General features: G+C 38.4%; 1 protein-coding gene across 2 annotated transcripts in view; it reads right to left on the bottom strand.

Moving 5' to 3' along the window:
- LOC107679265 (protein AF-9-like) overlaps positions 1-16,648 on the bottom strand; it is a 58,266-nt gene that overhangs the window by 4,742 nt on the left and 36,876 nt on the right. For both annotated transcript variants that reach the window (XM_016474776.1, XM_016474775.1), the window contains exons 3-10: positions 15,267-15,349; positions 14,972-15,115; positions 14,206-14,244; positions 13,357-13,485; positions 10,423-11,001; positions 3,240-3,306; positions 2,841-2,979; positions 2,576-2,675 (exon numbers count right to left, since the gene is read on the bottom strand). In XM_016474776.1, the coding sequence (XP_016330262.1) occupies positions 2,576-2,675; positions 2,841-2,979; positions 3,240-3,306; positions 10,423-11,001; positions 13,357-13,485; positions 14,206-14,244; positions 14,972-15,115; positions 15,267-15,349 (1,280 nt within the window). The remainder of the gene's footprint in view (positions 1-2,575; positions 2,676-2,840; positions 2,980-3,239; positions 3,307-10,422; positions 11,002-13,356; positions 13,486-14,205; positions 14,245-14,971; positions 15,116-15,266; positions 15,350-16,648) is intronic.

Here is a 16,648-nt window from a genome sequence, read left to right as displayed (position 1 = left end):
TTTAAACACGCCCCCACATGTCTACGTCACTGTGTGGGAAGATTTGCATAACACCGCCCAAATGTATATGCAAAAAAAGAAGGCGTAACTTTGATTCTCGCTGTAGTATTGTTACTGCTGCAGCCTTGTCGTGGAGACGCTGTGTGTTTCGTTGTGAAAGCGAAACTACTTTGTTTGGTCTTCCAAAAGAGGACACAACTAGAAATCAGTGGTTAAGTATTAGTTATTATGTCCCCACTGGATGCAACAAATGCCTCGTTTGTAATGGGTTTTATTGGTTTTGTGTAGACCGATATTGTTTTTTTGACAGCCGATGCCGATGCTGATATCTTGAAAAGCAGGGTGGCCGATGGCCATTGTATTTAAAGCCGATATAATTGTACTTAATTTAATATTTAAGAAATTTTTAATCATTTGAAAATGGATTAAAAAATACATTTGTAAAATAAAACACTTCACAAGATCTCACAACTGGATTCGACTAAGTCTGCAAGGTTTGTGAAATAAAATTTTCATTAGCCATTCAAAGATTTGTTTATATGATGTAAATGCGTATTTGCTGAATGTTGAAGGCAAATGAGAAAGTATTATAATGTTTGCCTTTCTATTACTAATAATATAAAAGCAATCGTTATAATACTTTTAGTTTACATTTTAATTCCTTTGTTTAACAGTTCTATCGGATTATTAGACAGACTTCTATCCGTATTAGACAGAACTGTTAACGACGACGTAGTCTCAGCCTCAGACGTCACGCCCACGGAAGGTTGGCTAAACGTCTGATGCATATGGCACACAAAACTGGAAACACTTCAGGAGTTTCGAAGTCGTCATCGGATTGGTTGAATTATACAGGATTTCCGGGAGACGTGTGTGACGCATTCTATAATGTTCCGCCTGGAAACAAAGATGCCGTGACGCCAAACCCCCTCACGAAAGAAGAAAGCCGTCGTGTTTACAATTGTGACGACGAGGGCTTATCAGGATCAACTAAACACTGGATTCTCAAAAGTATGTGACATTTTTTTTTACACAACGGTCTGTTATTGTGGCGACATTTTCATGCCCCGAAACGTGACGCTGAAACGAAATGAACTGTGATTGGTTGTTTGACATGTCAGTCAAACGGCCTCATGGGCGGGCCTTGGCCAATGAAAGCTCCCATGGATTCTCGCTACGCGAGACTAACGACGACGGCGAACAAGAGGGAGAATGTGAGCACAGTGTGCTCAGGCGCTGCCACTATCAGCGGCGTCAAAATAAAAGTCCCGCCTCGAACTCATCGGCCAAACAGAAAAACTTATCTGCCGATGCCGATATTTGAAAAATGACCGATATATTGGCCTTGGCGATATATCGTCGACCACTAGTTTTGTGTCGTCGTGCCGGGACACGGCATCACAGTATGGTAAGGGGCGTAACATTTCCGTCACACGCTTGAGGCATTCGGCCAATCACAACACACTGGATAGCTGGCCAATCAGCGTACACCTCGCTTTTCAGAACAATAAGCTTTGTAAAAATCTACGCATTTCAGAAAGGCGGGGCATAGAGGAGCAACAATAATGTACAGTACATGGAAAATAATGTGTTTTTTGAACCTTAAACCACAAACACATTGCATTACACCAAATACACAAAATAATGTTCTTTTTAGCAACGTCATATGACCCCTTTAAACGACTCTTTATGGTCAGAACATGACAAACACATTTTTTAATTCTTTACAATTTTCAAGCCATTTTCCCTTAGCAAAATAAATATCTTAATAGAAAAATTAATTTCTGAGTTTCTGCATGTTCTAATGAGTGATATTGTTTCAAATCATGAAACGGGTTTGTGTAGCCTGACTTTGATGATGCATATCTTCAGCACAGTTTGTAGTGCAGGCTGCAATATTAATATTACAATTTTTTGTCTCTTAGAAATGCACATTTGACAGTAGCTTGAGTTCACAGCTTGAGTTAGGATACAGATGTAAATTTATGTTCGTTATCAAAAACAGAAACATCTGTAAAAATGGTAACAACCTCATTTTTATATGGTGAAATTTAATTACTCTGACTGATTGTTTTATTAAAATTAGCCATTGGTCCTGCATCAAACAGAAAGTGAATTTGAGCTTTGGCCAGTCACAGAAAGTGAGATGTTGTTTTGTATTTTTCTTTTAGATTGTTTCAATAAACCTGTTTTTTAAAGCATACTTCATGGTGTGGCTGCTGTTATTGCTTCTTTAGTCTAACTGTTACAACCTACACCGGCAGTGGGGTAGATTGTAACAAAGGCACACCATGTATCTGACATCATCTTATTAGGGCTGTGATATTCTTGCAAAGGTTTGAATTGGTGCCTTTTGTAGTAAACAAATGTGGGTGCTTTGTATAAATGTTTGAACATTCTTTGCTGAAACAAAAACCCTAACAACATACAGCACACACACACTCACTCAAGCACCTCTGTAGTCTATTGACGGTTCAATGTCTTTTACCTCCACATATAAAGCACAAGAGTTGATATGGAAGAGTGAAATCACAGCTAGAGGAATGGAATGACAGAGAAGGTTGTTCTAGCTCACCTGGTTATTGGCAGTTTTCAGTAGAGGTTGGGGGTCATTATGGGGCAGTGGTGAAGAGGCAGAACTATTTTCACTATCACTGCCGTCACTTAAACTCACCCTGCAAAATACATGACAGATATTCACCATTCATTATCCCCTATAGTATCCAGCTACACAGCATGTATCCAGCTACACAGCATGGTATGCAGGCAAGGATATATAATTTTTTTCTTCCCTCTGCAGCCAGGGTTAGTTAGTTGGTAGTTTTTTCATGGATATTTACCTGCGGTGGCGATGTGTCATCTGCGTGTGCAACGGTCGCTCCATGTCCGAGTCCATGTCATTATCGTCCTCCTCTTCCGAATCCTCTTCGATTTCATCTGAGTGCAAATCTGCGATCACCGACCGTAAAGGACCCAATACTACAGGTGAATAAGAAAGGCAAATGTCTACAAAAGCATTTATTTCTTTAGTGCAATATTTCAACATTGAAGTCATAAGATGCATTGCACGCTCACATCCAGTCAGATTTCTCTAATATTATAAAAAAAAACTAATATAATGGTAGTAAAGTGTACTCTTTGGGTAAGAAAAGGGAATTGACACACTGACCCATAATAAGGCCAGGCTTTCTCCAAGCCAGCCAAAAGCAACAGGATGTGGCAAATATTGGAAAGGTTACCTTGCCGTTTGTGTGTGCGTCCAAAGCCGGAGCTCGAACTGGAGCTGGCTGGACTGGGCTGATCCGACTAGGAAAGAAGGCAAAGTACCAACTCGATAAAAATAATAATACCAATATCAAAGCATTTTGGTTTTGCGTGCTCAAGAAGTCTGAGCATGAATTGATGTGGGAAATGAGCACTTTCTGCTTTTTGATATCTCCCAATATACCGGCTCTGTATCACATGACATTAACATCAAAAAGACATTTACTAAGCTTTGCACACTATTGCTTTTTCTAATGACACAAAACTGGTTTTGCAGTCTTATAATTACAAATCCACGGTGAAGCTACCACAGGGAGCAATATTTTTTAATATATAACCAATTATAATTAATAATAAAATCAGTGACATTTTTCTGGCTCAAAAAGAAGAACAGTTGTAATAATAATAATAATAAATTAGGTAAATAAATGAAATAAATATTGCATGGCACCTAATAACACTTTAAAAACAGACTCTGAAATAGAAACCAAATGCAGTTACTTGTGAGGCCATTTCCACGATCTTCTGTTCCACACTAGAGGCTTTGATGGATATTAGTGTCACTTCCTCACTGTAAATCAGTGGGTTCCTCGTTCACCCGACCTAATGAAGGCTGATTTATAGTCACACAGATCCCTTTGGGGCTATGCTCACACTAAACCTTCCTACTCGCACAGGACTCTTCACTTTGAGTGCAAAAAAAAAGCTATATAAAAAGTTAAATATGCAAAAGACACTATTAATCCAAATAATGTTGCTAAAATGGTCAGACTGTACTCAAAAATAACACCAAAACAGATTTTAGCTCTCCATACTGCTGGAAAATATGAATACTGGTCTTTGCCGTAAACGAAAAACAAAAGTGAAGGGAATGAGGCACTTATTCAGTTAGTAAGTCCATCAGGCTGAGGTGAAACTAGATTTAGTGGAGGCCTCTTTGAACCGTTGCATCTGTAGATTAATTGTTGAGGATCCCACAATTTATGAGGCACCTTTGAACTCGTAGGGCTATATCTCACTACAGAGCCAAGCCTCTCAGAACAATGGGACTGTGATTGATTGGATTCATGGAGGTAGCAGACGTGTTTTTAAAGGGCCTCTATTTGCTTTTAGAGACACATGCACCATGTTTACTGAAAATATCATTAAAATGTACCCAATCACATCTTGTGCTCTTTTCTGTATGAACAGTTATCCTCAGGGCCGTGCACAGACCTTTTGAGGGGCATGTGCTGAAACTGAAAAAGGGCATTTTTTCATCATCATTTCAACATCATTTCAAGTCTTATTTTGACGTAATAAAGTGGTTAACTTACATCGATCTGTGCACGCACTGTCAGAGCTGTGTGAGATCACTACATCCTGCTTTTGTGGGGGTGTTAAATATTTATTTATTTTTGTTTACTTTTTTTCCCCATAGGTTTTTAACATTCTAAAAGCTCTTTATTCCAAAGATACTACAAGCTAGTCAGTGTATTCAGTAGGTGTAATGTATTCTAAGTTGCTTCAGAAGTATTGCAAGTATTACGTACAACAATAAAACATGTGCATTGACATAAAAAAGGAAATTTACTTTTGCTACTTAAGTACTTTTAAAAGCAAGTACTTCTGTACTTTTACTTAAGTAAAAATCTGTCTTTACAAGTTTTACTAATAATAGTAATGGAGTAATATTTGACCAGCAGTATCTGTACTTTCACTCAAGTAATGGAGTTGAGTACTTTGTCCGCCTCTGAGCATCAACAAAAGAGAAGGTTAGCGTGGTCCTTGCTAAAAAAACACTTTCAAAGAGGGGCTCTTGTGAAAACAGCCTGCTCTAACAAAGCAAAATGAATGAAATTATGTTCTTTTAAAATTACATTCAGTATAACAAAGATGTGAGCTGTAAGTGGAGCGAATTGGACTGATTAACTGCAATCCACAAAGACTTCCCGACCAAATGGATGTATAATACAAATCAGGCTTATTGTTGCAAATGGGGCCGAGGATAAAAGAGTAAGAAAGGCGCTCTGTTACAATTGCTTTCCTGACTTTCCACTTGGCTCAAGTTTTGAGGTTTAAAGTTACTTTAAAGTCCACTCTGTTTTTCTTCGCTGTACTCATGTTAAGTTTAAAATTGTACTCTAGTTGAATACACATTTTACAAGCTTGCTGAAATTGCATGGGGTGGAGGAACATTTTGAGCACTCAGGAAAAAACCAGCAAGGAAGTTCAATGCAAAACTATTAACCTAATTCCTCTTGGAGAGCGGCCCGAGAGGAAATCTAAAGAAGCTATTAAAGTTAATCTGAATTAATTTGTTTACATTCTTCTCTGATGAGCACTTGGTGAAACTGAATCGGGTCTCTTGAACAAAATGGTCAAGCAGAAGCCATTCAGCTCCTCAGCGAATGGAGAAATTGAGTGTGGGATTTATAACAGGGCTAGTACAGTGATTGATGGTTAAGAAAGGTTTCAGAATACTCTTGGGAAACATTGGCTAACGTTGTCTATTCAGTCTAAACAGGCCAGGAGGATGCAAATTAGATCACTCTGTCCTCTTTCTTGCAATCTTCACTATACTACAGTGAAACCATGGTACACTGACAATGGTACTACTTAGTGAGGATGAGGTCAGTTTTTTTTAATGACAGATGTATTTAGTAATGCTTGCATTACTATTACTCATACTTGGGGTTAGTGGCTTACACAAACCTCAAACTCAAGCATTAAACTTTGATGCTTTTTTTATGGACGTACATTATACTTCAAAAGCTTGGGGTCTGTAAGATTTTTTTAAAAGAAATAAATACTTTTATTCAGCAAGGATGCATTATATTAATCAAAAGTGACTGTGAAGACTATAAATGCTGTTCTATTGAACTTTTTAATTAATCAAAGAATCCTGGAAAAAAGGATCACAGTTTCCACAAAAAGGAACATTTTTATTGGGAAACACAACTAATTTCAACATGGATAATAACAGGAAATATTTATTGGGCAGCAAATGAGCATATTAGAATGATTTCTGAAGTATCATGTGACACTTTTACAATATGTAACATTTTACAATATTACTGCTTTACTGTGTTTTTGATCAAATAAATGCATCTTTGGTGAGCATAAGAGACTTCTTTATTGATAACCTCATATTTTGGGGCTTCCTATTACTTTTCTAAGCACTTGGAATAAAAATGTATGTTGTATACGGTGAAATGGGCGAGGGGGAAAAAATCCCACAAACTAGCTATGAATGAGAGCCATATTTAGGAATTTGGATATCAGCGAGAATTAGCAACTACAAATAAACAAATAAATAACCAACAACCATCTACAACATATTAGCATCGGGGCGGTGAGTTATGTTTGAACAAACAACACTCACTCACCTTTGGTAAATGTAGAAATCTAGTTAGAATTTCTTGGTTGTTTTTGTCTTATCGACTTGCTATGCCCTTACTTCAAAATTACGGTTACTGTGCAAAACCACAGTAATTTCCGAACTCTCCTTTCCAAACAACGTGTTCAACCCATCTCCTCATACAGCACCCGCCTAAAACTATTCACTGCAGGCATCCTCACGGTGCCTTAAACCTAGAAAAATACTGCAACGAATCGATGGCAGAATATAACAGTGCGCTATAAAACTGTTACGGCTCACTCACTCGACTGGGGGTGACAGTGGTGCTAGTGAGAGTTGCTGGCAAGGGGCAGGTGCTAAAAACCTCCCGTGAAGCGAGTTGACAATAGGGGCTGCCAAAACTCCTGCAAGCAGGGTGGTAAAGACACTTAACTTCAACCCCTCACCGAGCCTGTGGAAGAGCAAAGTTGTTACTTTGAAGTTCCTTTCCCTTCATTCTCATTGTTTTTTTCCCTTCTTTCTTTTTTCTTCAGTCTGCATTTTACTGCCTGTTTGTCCATCTGGGAGCCTGGCTGACATCAAACGCATGGTCAGGGTTCTGCACTGTAAATCAAGCCGCCTTTCTACTATGGGCCGCACCCCTCTTCCCAAACTAGACGCTTGTAAAAGCTCATCTAAGAAGCCCTGCACCCCTTAGACAATAAAACTGATGTCATCACTCATGAGGAAAGGTTCGCAGGTCTTTAAGCATGAAGATCATCTGGAGTGTTTGGGTTCAGACGCCTGAGAACATGAAGAGAGGAAGAGAGCGCCTTGCTGTCACTCAAACTTGAGTAATGGCAGAGCTGTGGCTATGCAGTAAAATGCTACATTACTTTTTTTTTTTTTAGAGCTAATGAAAAAGCAACTTCCATTAACATGGACACTGTTTGCAATCTGCGGTGACATGCAGACCACCAAACTAAAACGATGGGCTAAACCAGTAGAGCTCCGAACACACACACATATGAAATATTAAACAAGGAAATGTCTGTTAAATGCTGTTACAAGACTAAATGTGGTGCTTCAATGGTGTGGCGTTTACAGATGTGTGTCAGCACCAGTGCTGGGTAGATTACTTGTTACTTGCAAATTGTAGTCTGTTCTGATTCCAAATTACATGACAAACATTGTAGTTAGTAACGTAATCCATTACATCGGACTACTTTTTGATTACTTTTAGATTACTTTCGACCCGACATGTTTATCACATGACTTAAATAGGATAATCTTGTATCATATTGACATAAAAAGACTTTGACTTTTCTATTTTAGAAAAAAAAATTAAAAGATGAAAAAGAAGAATCAGGGAAAATTAATAAATGACAAATAATGAATGGCTAGTGTGTGAAAAATATGTAATCAATAAATAAGTATCTGTATAGTCTGATAAAAAGTATTTTAAAATGGAATATAATCTAATTACAAGTACTTAGTTTTTGGAATCTGATTACATAATCCAGATTACATGTAATCAGTTACTACCCAGCACTGGTCAGCACATGATATATAGTTGTCATCAAACATTTGTATGAATTATGATTGTCAAAAGAATCACTCAAACTCTTTTTTTTTAACCGATTATGGACTTAAATGTCAATATGCTCATAATGACTCTTCAAAAGTCTGTATTTCGGTAAAATGCTGCAATAAACACAAAATTAAAGATGAGCTTTACGAGTTCAGTAGAGACAAAGCAGGTGGTCACTAGCAGCACCCCACAGCTGGTCTGTGGCTTTACGACCATCGCCTCTGCTGTGGTGCCATAAATCTAGCAGTGGCTCTGAAACTGGCAATTGCTCTGCTTTAGGACTATTGTCTCATTCCAATCAAGCACATGAAGCTCTTCACTTACAGAAGACGTCATATAAACAGATTTTAGGATTGGGTTACATCTACCCCCCACTAGCCTTTTACTCTGTGTAATATATATGACAACATGCGTTTGGAATTTGGCAAGTGACTGCAGCACTTAACTTCCATTACTTAAATTTGTTAAGTACAGTGTTATTTTAGCATTATTTATATACTATTACAGTATTCATTTTTTTAATTAGCTTTTATTTTTATGTTTTAAACACACACACCAGAAAACTAACAGCAGAACATTAAGTATATTATTCATCTACCTGTGCATTTAATCAGTCTATCCACTTACGCTTGCTAGTTATGGTCTAAAAGGCTAGAAAAACCCCAAGCAAGACCATAACCATAACTACTATTACAACTAAATGGCATATGTATAATATAAGTGAAGAAAATTCCCTCACTTCCTCGAACATTTATGAAAAACTACCTTATATTTACTACGGTTTACTATTCAACCATAGTAAGACCCATGGTAAATTCTGAGAAATCTGTTATTTTTAGGATAAGACGCTCAACAGGACACTTACTAAGTAGCAGTTTACAGAATCAACAAGAGATGCTGCTGACAGCAACGATGTTAATTATCCATCAAACTGCCCATTTAGCATTCATTGTCCATTCTGTTTTTTAAAATAAAACTTGATCATTATTCACTAATGCTTGCTACAGTTCTGGTCTAGAAAAGTGTCTAGAAAAAAAGCAAAGGCTTTCCTTTATCTGTAAATAGACTGTGTGAATGTTAGTGGTAATGTTGATCAGAGCAGGCCCATCAGGGCCTTACAGACCTGGTGACCCAAAGAAAGCAGCACCTGGAATACATCAGCTGTCATAAACACTGAAGTTTCTTTTCTTCCCTTTTTTTAAAGGAGTGAGTTTAAAGGAAAACTCTTAGCTATTCATGGTGTCCTTTCCCATTCTCCTTGAGTGTCATAAAACCATAAATTTCATCTCAGCACTTGCCTTCGAGCCAATAAAACAGCCACCGTTTTATGAGCTGCTCTCTTGCTGAAGGTAAATGAACCTTGCCACTGGTGACACTGCTGAAGCTAAAAACATTCTAGATCTATACGAACTACTATAACTACTACTATTACTATCTTCAAAATGATATCAAAACTAAATTCACTGACTAGGCAATTGGCAGGTGAGCAGCACAATTTTGCACGCTGCCTTGTAACTGGCCCTCCTCATGTCTGACAGCGTTTCAATCCAAAACACACAATCCACAATACGATGAAATGAAACTGGAACAACATCAGTCAACTTTTGTTTTGAACAAAACCATAACAAACTAAATAAGGAGCCTTTGACCAGCTACCAGACTTCCTGTCCTGAAGAGCCGAGAGGTCTAGCAATGGGCGGTACTGATTTCCTGCGCCCAACACAGACAAATGGCCCCCTCAGCTTCTGGACACCCACCAAGTTTATTAGATCCCCTCTCGCACCAGACCGCCATTATCACAGCCCTCTAAGAGCCTGTCTCAACCTCTCTGTTTGATATTTACAGAGAAACCCATGTCCTAGAAAAGGTCTCCGCTAATAGTCAACCACATCATTCGAACAACAAAAGCTCACACCAAAGACTACTGAAATTCATTGTACTTTCCCATAGGAAATTATTCCCATTCTTTCCCATTCATTAAATCCCACAACATATTTTTTATTTACACACCCAAACGAGATCAACCGATTTGGATTAAAATCATTAAATCGAATTATAACCAGTGCCTTAAACAATCATTACAAAGACTTCAATTTGGTTATTTTGCTATTAGCAAAACACATAAAGGTTATGATAAAGCTAACAGATGTTACAATACACATTTGAGGGACAACTAACCAATTGAGAAAAAACAGGGACTAATTTTCATGTTGTTATGTTCCAGCATAATGATTCGAAATTCACTTACGTCTGATCTTGTGAACGTGTTGTCATCCATGTCCGAGTCATTCGGGTCCAACACATCCTGGAAGGGCGGTAATGCTGAAGGTTTTCTTTTCTCTGAATGTTCACGGTTTTGTAACCTACTATGCCGGACTTGCGGCTTGTCTTTCAAAACCTTTTTATCCGAATGGTGATGTTGTAGCAAGGTAGGACACACTTGCTGCTTCTGCGATCTCTCTGAAAAACTGCTTTTCCGTTTTTTGGTAACATGGCCTTCACTGTCCAACACAGGTCGCCGTTTACTCTGTCCCAAGCTTGAGAAGTCACCCTCCGATGAACATTGCTCCTTCGATGTGGTCTTGGGCTCCTTGAATCCCATTTGGGGAATGGGGCGATCTTCCTGAATTGGTTGATTCTCTTTGGGTTTTTTAGAATCTTTAGAGAGTTTTCCAGAGTCCTTGCTGAAATCTCTGAAGGCACTTTTGGACTCTTTTGAGTCTTTGGAAGGCTTGTCCTTATGGTCCTTAGACGGTTTGTGGAGTTTGAGGGAGCTGCTGCTGATATTGTTTGTGGTTGTAAGAGCACTGCTGCTTTTGGACCTGTCCTATAATGAAAATATGACAATATTAGGAAAGATATAGCCACTTAATTTGAATTTTATGCTGATTTCATTCATTTATAAACCTTAACAAAAAAATACTTTGACAGCACCATTTTATAGTGATGATATGATAGTACTTATGATAGTACATTACCCTTAAAAAAGTTTGGACCAGTATTTATTTATTATTTTTTTAAGAAATTGACTTCCATTCAGCAAGGACATTAATTTAACCAAAAATGTATACTTTTACAAAAGATTTCTATTTCAAATAATTTCTATTCTTTTGAACTTTCTATTCAACAAATGTTTCCACAAAAACATTAAGCAGCACAACCATTTTTAACTGTTTTAAGAAATGTTTGTTGAGCTCCAAATCAGAATATTAGAATGATTTCTGAAGGATCATGTGACGCTGAAGACTGGAGTAATGATGCTGAAAATCCAGCTTAATTCAGCTTAATTCAGAATAAATTACATTCTACAATACATTAAAATATAAAAGAGTTATTTTAAATTGTAATAATATTTCACCATTTTACAGTTTTAACTGTATTTTTTAATCAATAAATGCAGCCTTGATTAGACATTAAAAGATTTTAAACGAACATTAAAAAGTCTTACCGACCCCAAACCTTTGAATGGTAGTGTACACCACAGCATTAATGCCATAGTCATATACCATAGTATTTACATGGTCAAAACCCCATTGCTATACATTTTGTTAATATAATGAAGAACAATATATAAACTGCTATAAATATTCAAATATTCAACTTTCCTTCCATTATAATCGACAAATGATGTGTGTGCTCAGGCAAACAACCAAACCCAGATGTGAAACATTTCCATAAACAATTTTTCAGAATGATCCTGAAAATAATTCCACTGGGGGAAGGGCAACCTCAGAGCTATCTGGGAGGCAAGCTGGGGATGAAGCACAACTTTTGTTGACTTTAATGGCAGGCTTATCCTATCTTCAGGTCAAGCTAACTAGCCCCTGTCAATAAGTAATTGATGCAGTTAAGTCGTTAAGAAGTCTAGACAGTTACAACCTGCCCAGACTACCTTTAAACCCATCTTTTATTGTTATATGTGATACAGAAATGGACAAAACCTTTTTTTCCCTGTTTGAAACTGTTTAAACACACTGAGAGCAAAGGTGAAACTGTTTTAATTGGCTTTAAAACTACATAAAAAGAACTTTTAAATGGTCTAGAAGACAGTGATGTTAATGTCAAATGAATTTAGACTTGATTAAGTTTATGGATAGTCTTGTTACATTTACAATCAGTTATAATCAACATGGTACAATACATTTTGGCAGCACACAAAGGGGCGGAAACATCTCTTCTCTATATTTAAAAACTGAATTACCATCATCATAATGTTCAGTGCTATTAGAGCTTATTGCAACTAGTGCATTTTATTAACCCCAAAACGCAGAGAATATTTCTCTAAGAACACTCCAGTTTTGCATTTTTAATGTCACAACAGACTTTTCCAGGAACCATTATGGTTGGCAATCAATCAACCTTCAAAATTTTCAACCATAACATTAAATTAAGTGGAGGAAGGGGAGAAGGACAACAAAGCACAGACTGTCGTTTTTGTTTTTGCTAAAGTGACCGGTGTAGTAGTGCAGGGGAGGCTGGCTGCCATCGACCCTTGATCTGTCAGTAATCCATCACATGCAAGGGCCTGTTTGGATTGGGAACTGTTTCCATGTGCACCGGGGACTCTCGTAACTTCACTGTAAGAGCTAGCGTACAAAACAAGCTGCTTAGCAGCTAAGTAATATTGCACAGGATACTTGAAATAAATTTAAATCAAAGAAACGTGGCATTGTGGAGTCAAGCAAGATTTACTAGCATTATGGCTAATGTGGTTTAATAGATGCACGAATGAAAAGCTGCAGCGTCTCAGGTTTTCCCGCACAAAACCAATATAAATTGCACTAATTTATTTGTTTCTTTTAAAAATTATTGTTTTCTTTATTTGAAACGCCATTACAGGCTGATTAACAAGAGTGCTTTGGAAAACTGCAAACGCGGTATTGTATGACTAGATACGAATCTTTTCGCACATGCAGAGCGCCGTTGTAACACCTGGCGAGTTCGTTTACGTCATCGGAATGTTAGCATGTGCTTTCTCAGCAGCCAAGAAATGCTCGACTTAAGCCAAGTTTCACATCTCTAAAATCCTTGGAGTTAAATAGTCCCTAACGTCTTTCAACTTGCCAAATATGCAGGATTAAGCAGGACTCCTTGGAGGAACTGGGAAATTTTTAAATGCCGAACAAAGTCATGCAAAGTTTTCTCAAAGTTCATACTCTCAAACACGGAGATCCACACTCACCTTTGACCCTGGGAAAGACTTGCTCTTTTTCACATCAGAGAAAGTCAATGTTAATGAGCTGCTGGGTAATGTGGGCATCTTTAGATGCTGCCCGAACAGAGAAGTAGCGCCCTCCTGCATTACCATTACCTAAGAAATGAAAGACAATGAAAACTTGGGTGATCAATGAAATGCATATTGTAACTGCATTCCAAGATGCTATTTACTGCAAATCTTCATCTCTGTTTAATTCATAACTTTCAATTTCTTGATCGGACATAATATATACTACCGTCCAAATTTTTCGGCTCAAGAATAAGATTTTATTGAAAGAAATTAATTTTATTTAGCAAAGACACATTAAACTGATCAAAAGTGACAGTAAAATAATTTTAAATAAAGGCCGTTTTTTTCAACTTGAAAATTGAACTTTGCCATCACAGGAATAAATTACATTTTAAAATATACTAAAAAGGAAAAGAGTTATTTTAAATTGTAAAAATATTTCACAATATTACACTTTTTTTTTTTTACTGTGTTTTTGATAAAAAAAAATCATTATAAGAGACTTATTTAAAAAAAAAAAAAAAAAAAACATTTAAATCTGTACAAACCCCAAGCTTTCAAATGTTATCGTATGCTAGAATCTGTTTTTCACACAAAGCAAGGAAAAGGAAAGTTGTTTCAGATGCAAAGCGAGTTATTGTATTTTGAAGATTACGACAATAGTATTTTTGGTTAAAGTAACATGTGCAAGTGAATTGTTCACAATATGGTATGAAAATAGGGTAAACTTTTAAATAATCAAAGAAAACACTGTTGAAGTTCTGTTAAATGCACTGAAACATTGAAAATGGAGTTTGTCCTTACTTTACAGTCCTCTGAAGATCTTTTGTGAGGATCCTGTTGCTGTAAACGACAAAGTACAGATATTAGAGTGTAAAAAAGTTAGACCATGAATCAACAAAAACCACCACAGACACACAAACTCTCTCTCTCTCTCATGCACACACACTCGAACACATTTTGGCAAAAATAAAAAACACTCCGCTTACTCCTGGCCTGATGTAATGACAAAATGCCTTTCAAAAGCCAAAACAATCAAGTAAATTGGAAAGGACCTTCCTCAGTCACCACCTCGCTAAATTGATATTGCTCTAGCGAACGGTTCTCTCTTAATTAAAACAACTTCCCGTACAACTGCCCATTTGCCAATAAACTGTTTCGATTCCTGCCATGCCTCATCTGTAAGTCAGACAAGCACCAAAGGAGATGGTGTCATAGCCCCAGCCGTAAAACATTCGAATTACTGGAATGAGGCAAGAGAGGGCAGTTAAAACTACAGAGAAGGCCCTCACAAGAATAATAATTTCTTAGGGTGAAAGCATCCCAGTTCATGACTGCTGGTGGAACTTCAAAATGCATCCAAGATCAACGAAACGAACAAACCAGTTGATTCATAAAAAGCGTGTGGATCTCTTTGGCATGGGCCCAAAAACAATTCAGGCTTCCTCTAGTGATAGATGGTCGAGTTAAGACTAGCCCAATCAAATCCTGTAAAGTTACTTATTGTCTTGGTTGATGGGAACAGTAATTCCATTAGGGGAAGCCACGGCCATCCCCAGTCCGTTCGTACCCCTCCCGCCTTGAGCAGCTTCCTGCAGAACTCTTCAGTAGGGTTGTTGAACGTGAGCTTTTCACAGCGGAGATGATTGACAGGTGGGTGACCCTCCAAGTGCAGGAACAAATCGTAGTCAAAGCGCACTTTTTTTGGTTCCTCCTGGTTAAAAGTGACAAGAATGTTACATTTACCCAGTGTACACAGCTGTTTGGATTGGTTTAATCTTAGGTAACAGATCAAATACACTTGTTTATAGAAATCATAATTCACAATTACATGTTTCCACAAATAACAGGAAAAACCAAAGTACCTTATTTTTAAAGTAAACTTCAATAGGCAAGATAAATCCAGCGTATCCAGACTCTTCGACTTTATATGGTGGATCCTTGCACACTGCAAGAGAGAGAAAGAGAGACTGTTGGTTTCATTTTAGCAGGAAAATCAATACTTAAAGTAATAAGGCACAAAAAGGTGTGCTATATTGTGAATATAATCATAGCTATAGGGTGCTGTTCGGTACAACATGCAGCAACGTGCCTGCAACCCCTTTAGCTATAAGATTCCCAACATAGCACAGCCTTGACTGTCTTTTGTAAAGTGGGTATTACATAAAAATATAAGTGTGACAAGAGGGGCGGGGCCGAGAGCCGTGGGAACGGAGCGAGGCCGGTGGAGTAAATGCTAATGCACGTCACCTGAGCCACTCACCGGTCTCGAGTCCCACGGAGGAGCTCCGGAAGGATAAAAGGAGGAGAGTGTTGGAGGAGAGAGGACCAGGCCTGGACTTTATTTTGTGTTTTGTGTGCGGATGTCGTCCGTGAGGGGCTGCCGCTTTACTTACATTTTTTGTGTTTGTTTATTTTATTAAAATCTTCTTTAAATGTTCGCCGGTTGCCGCCTCCTTCTTACATTGGTGCTGAAACCCGGGAGGAAGGAGGGACACGCTGCCAGAGATCCCTCGCCGCTGTGGTGAGTCCGCGGTGCCATCGAGCATGGCGGAGCAGTCTGCCGCCATGGAGGCTTGAGGCGGTGGCCTGGAGTGAGTTGGCGGGGGGGCGGACGAACTCGCTGCCGGCCGCCTGGGCTGTGGAGGGACGGCTGCCGTCCGTGAGGGAGCGGAGGAGTCGGCTCCCCCAGAGGGGGGAGTAGAGTGCAGTCTCGTGAGTACCCCCCGGCCTGCGAGGGGCGATGGGGGTATCTGCGCCACTCACCGGTCTCGAGTCCCACGGAGGAGCTCCGGAAGGATAAAAGGAGGAGTGACGCCAGTTACAATAAGATACACAAATTTTCATTACGTTTTATTAAGCAAATACATTAAAAGGGTCATATGATGCGATTTCAAGTTTTCCTTTCTCTTTTGAGTGTTACAAGCTGTTCGTGAATAGATAAGATCCCTAAAGTTGCAAAGACTAAAGTCTCAAACCCAAAGAGGTATTCTTTATAAAAGTTAAGACTCGTCCACGCCCTCCTAAAATGCCTAGTTCAAACACGCCCCCACATGTCTACGTCACTGTGTGGGAAGATTTGCATAACACCACCCAAATGTATATGCAAAGAAAGAAGGCGTAACTTTGATTCTCTCTGTAATATTTTTACCGCCGCCGCCATGTTGTGGAGACGCTGTCTGTTTCGTTGTGAAAGTGAAACTACTTTGTTTGGTCTTCCAAAAGAGGATGATATCCGCTTTGTCAT

This window comes from Sinocyclocheilus anshuiensis, unplaced genomic scaffold, assembly GCF_001515605.1.
Source record: "Sinocyclocheilus anshuiensis isolate Anshui unplaced genomic scaffold, SAMN03320099.WGS_v1.1 scaffold1644, whole genome shotgun sequence".
Classification (NCBI taxonomy): domain Eukaryota; kingdom Metazoa; phylum Chordata; class Actinopteri; order Cypriniformes; family Cyprinidae; genus Sinocyclocheilus; species Sinocyclocheilus anshuiensis.
This window is presented reverse-complemented; position numbering and strand designations above follow the sequence as displayed.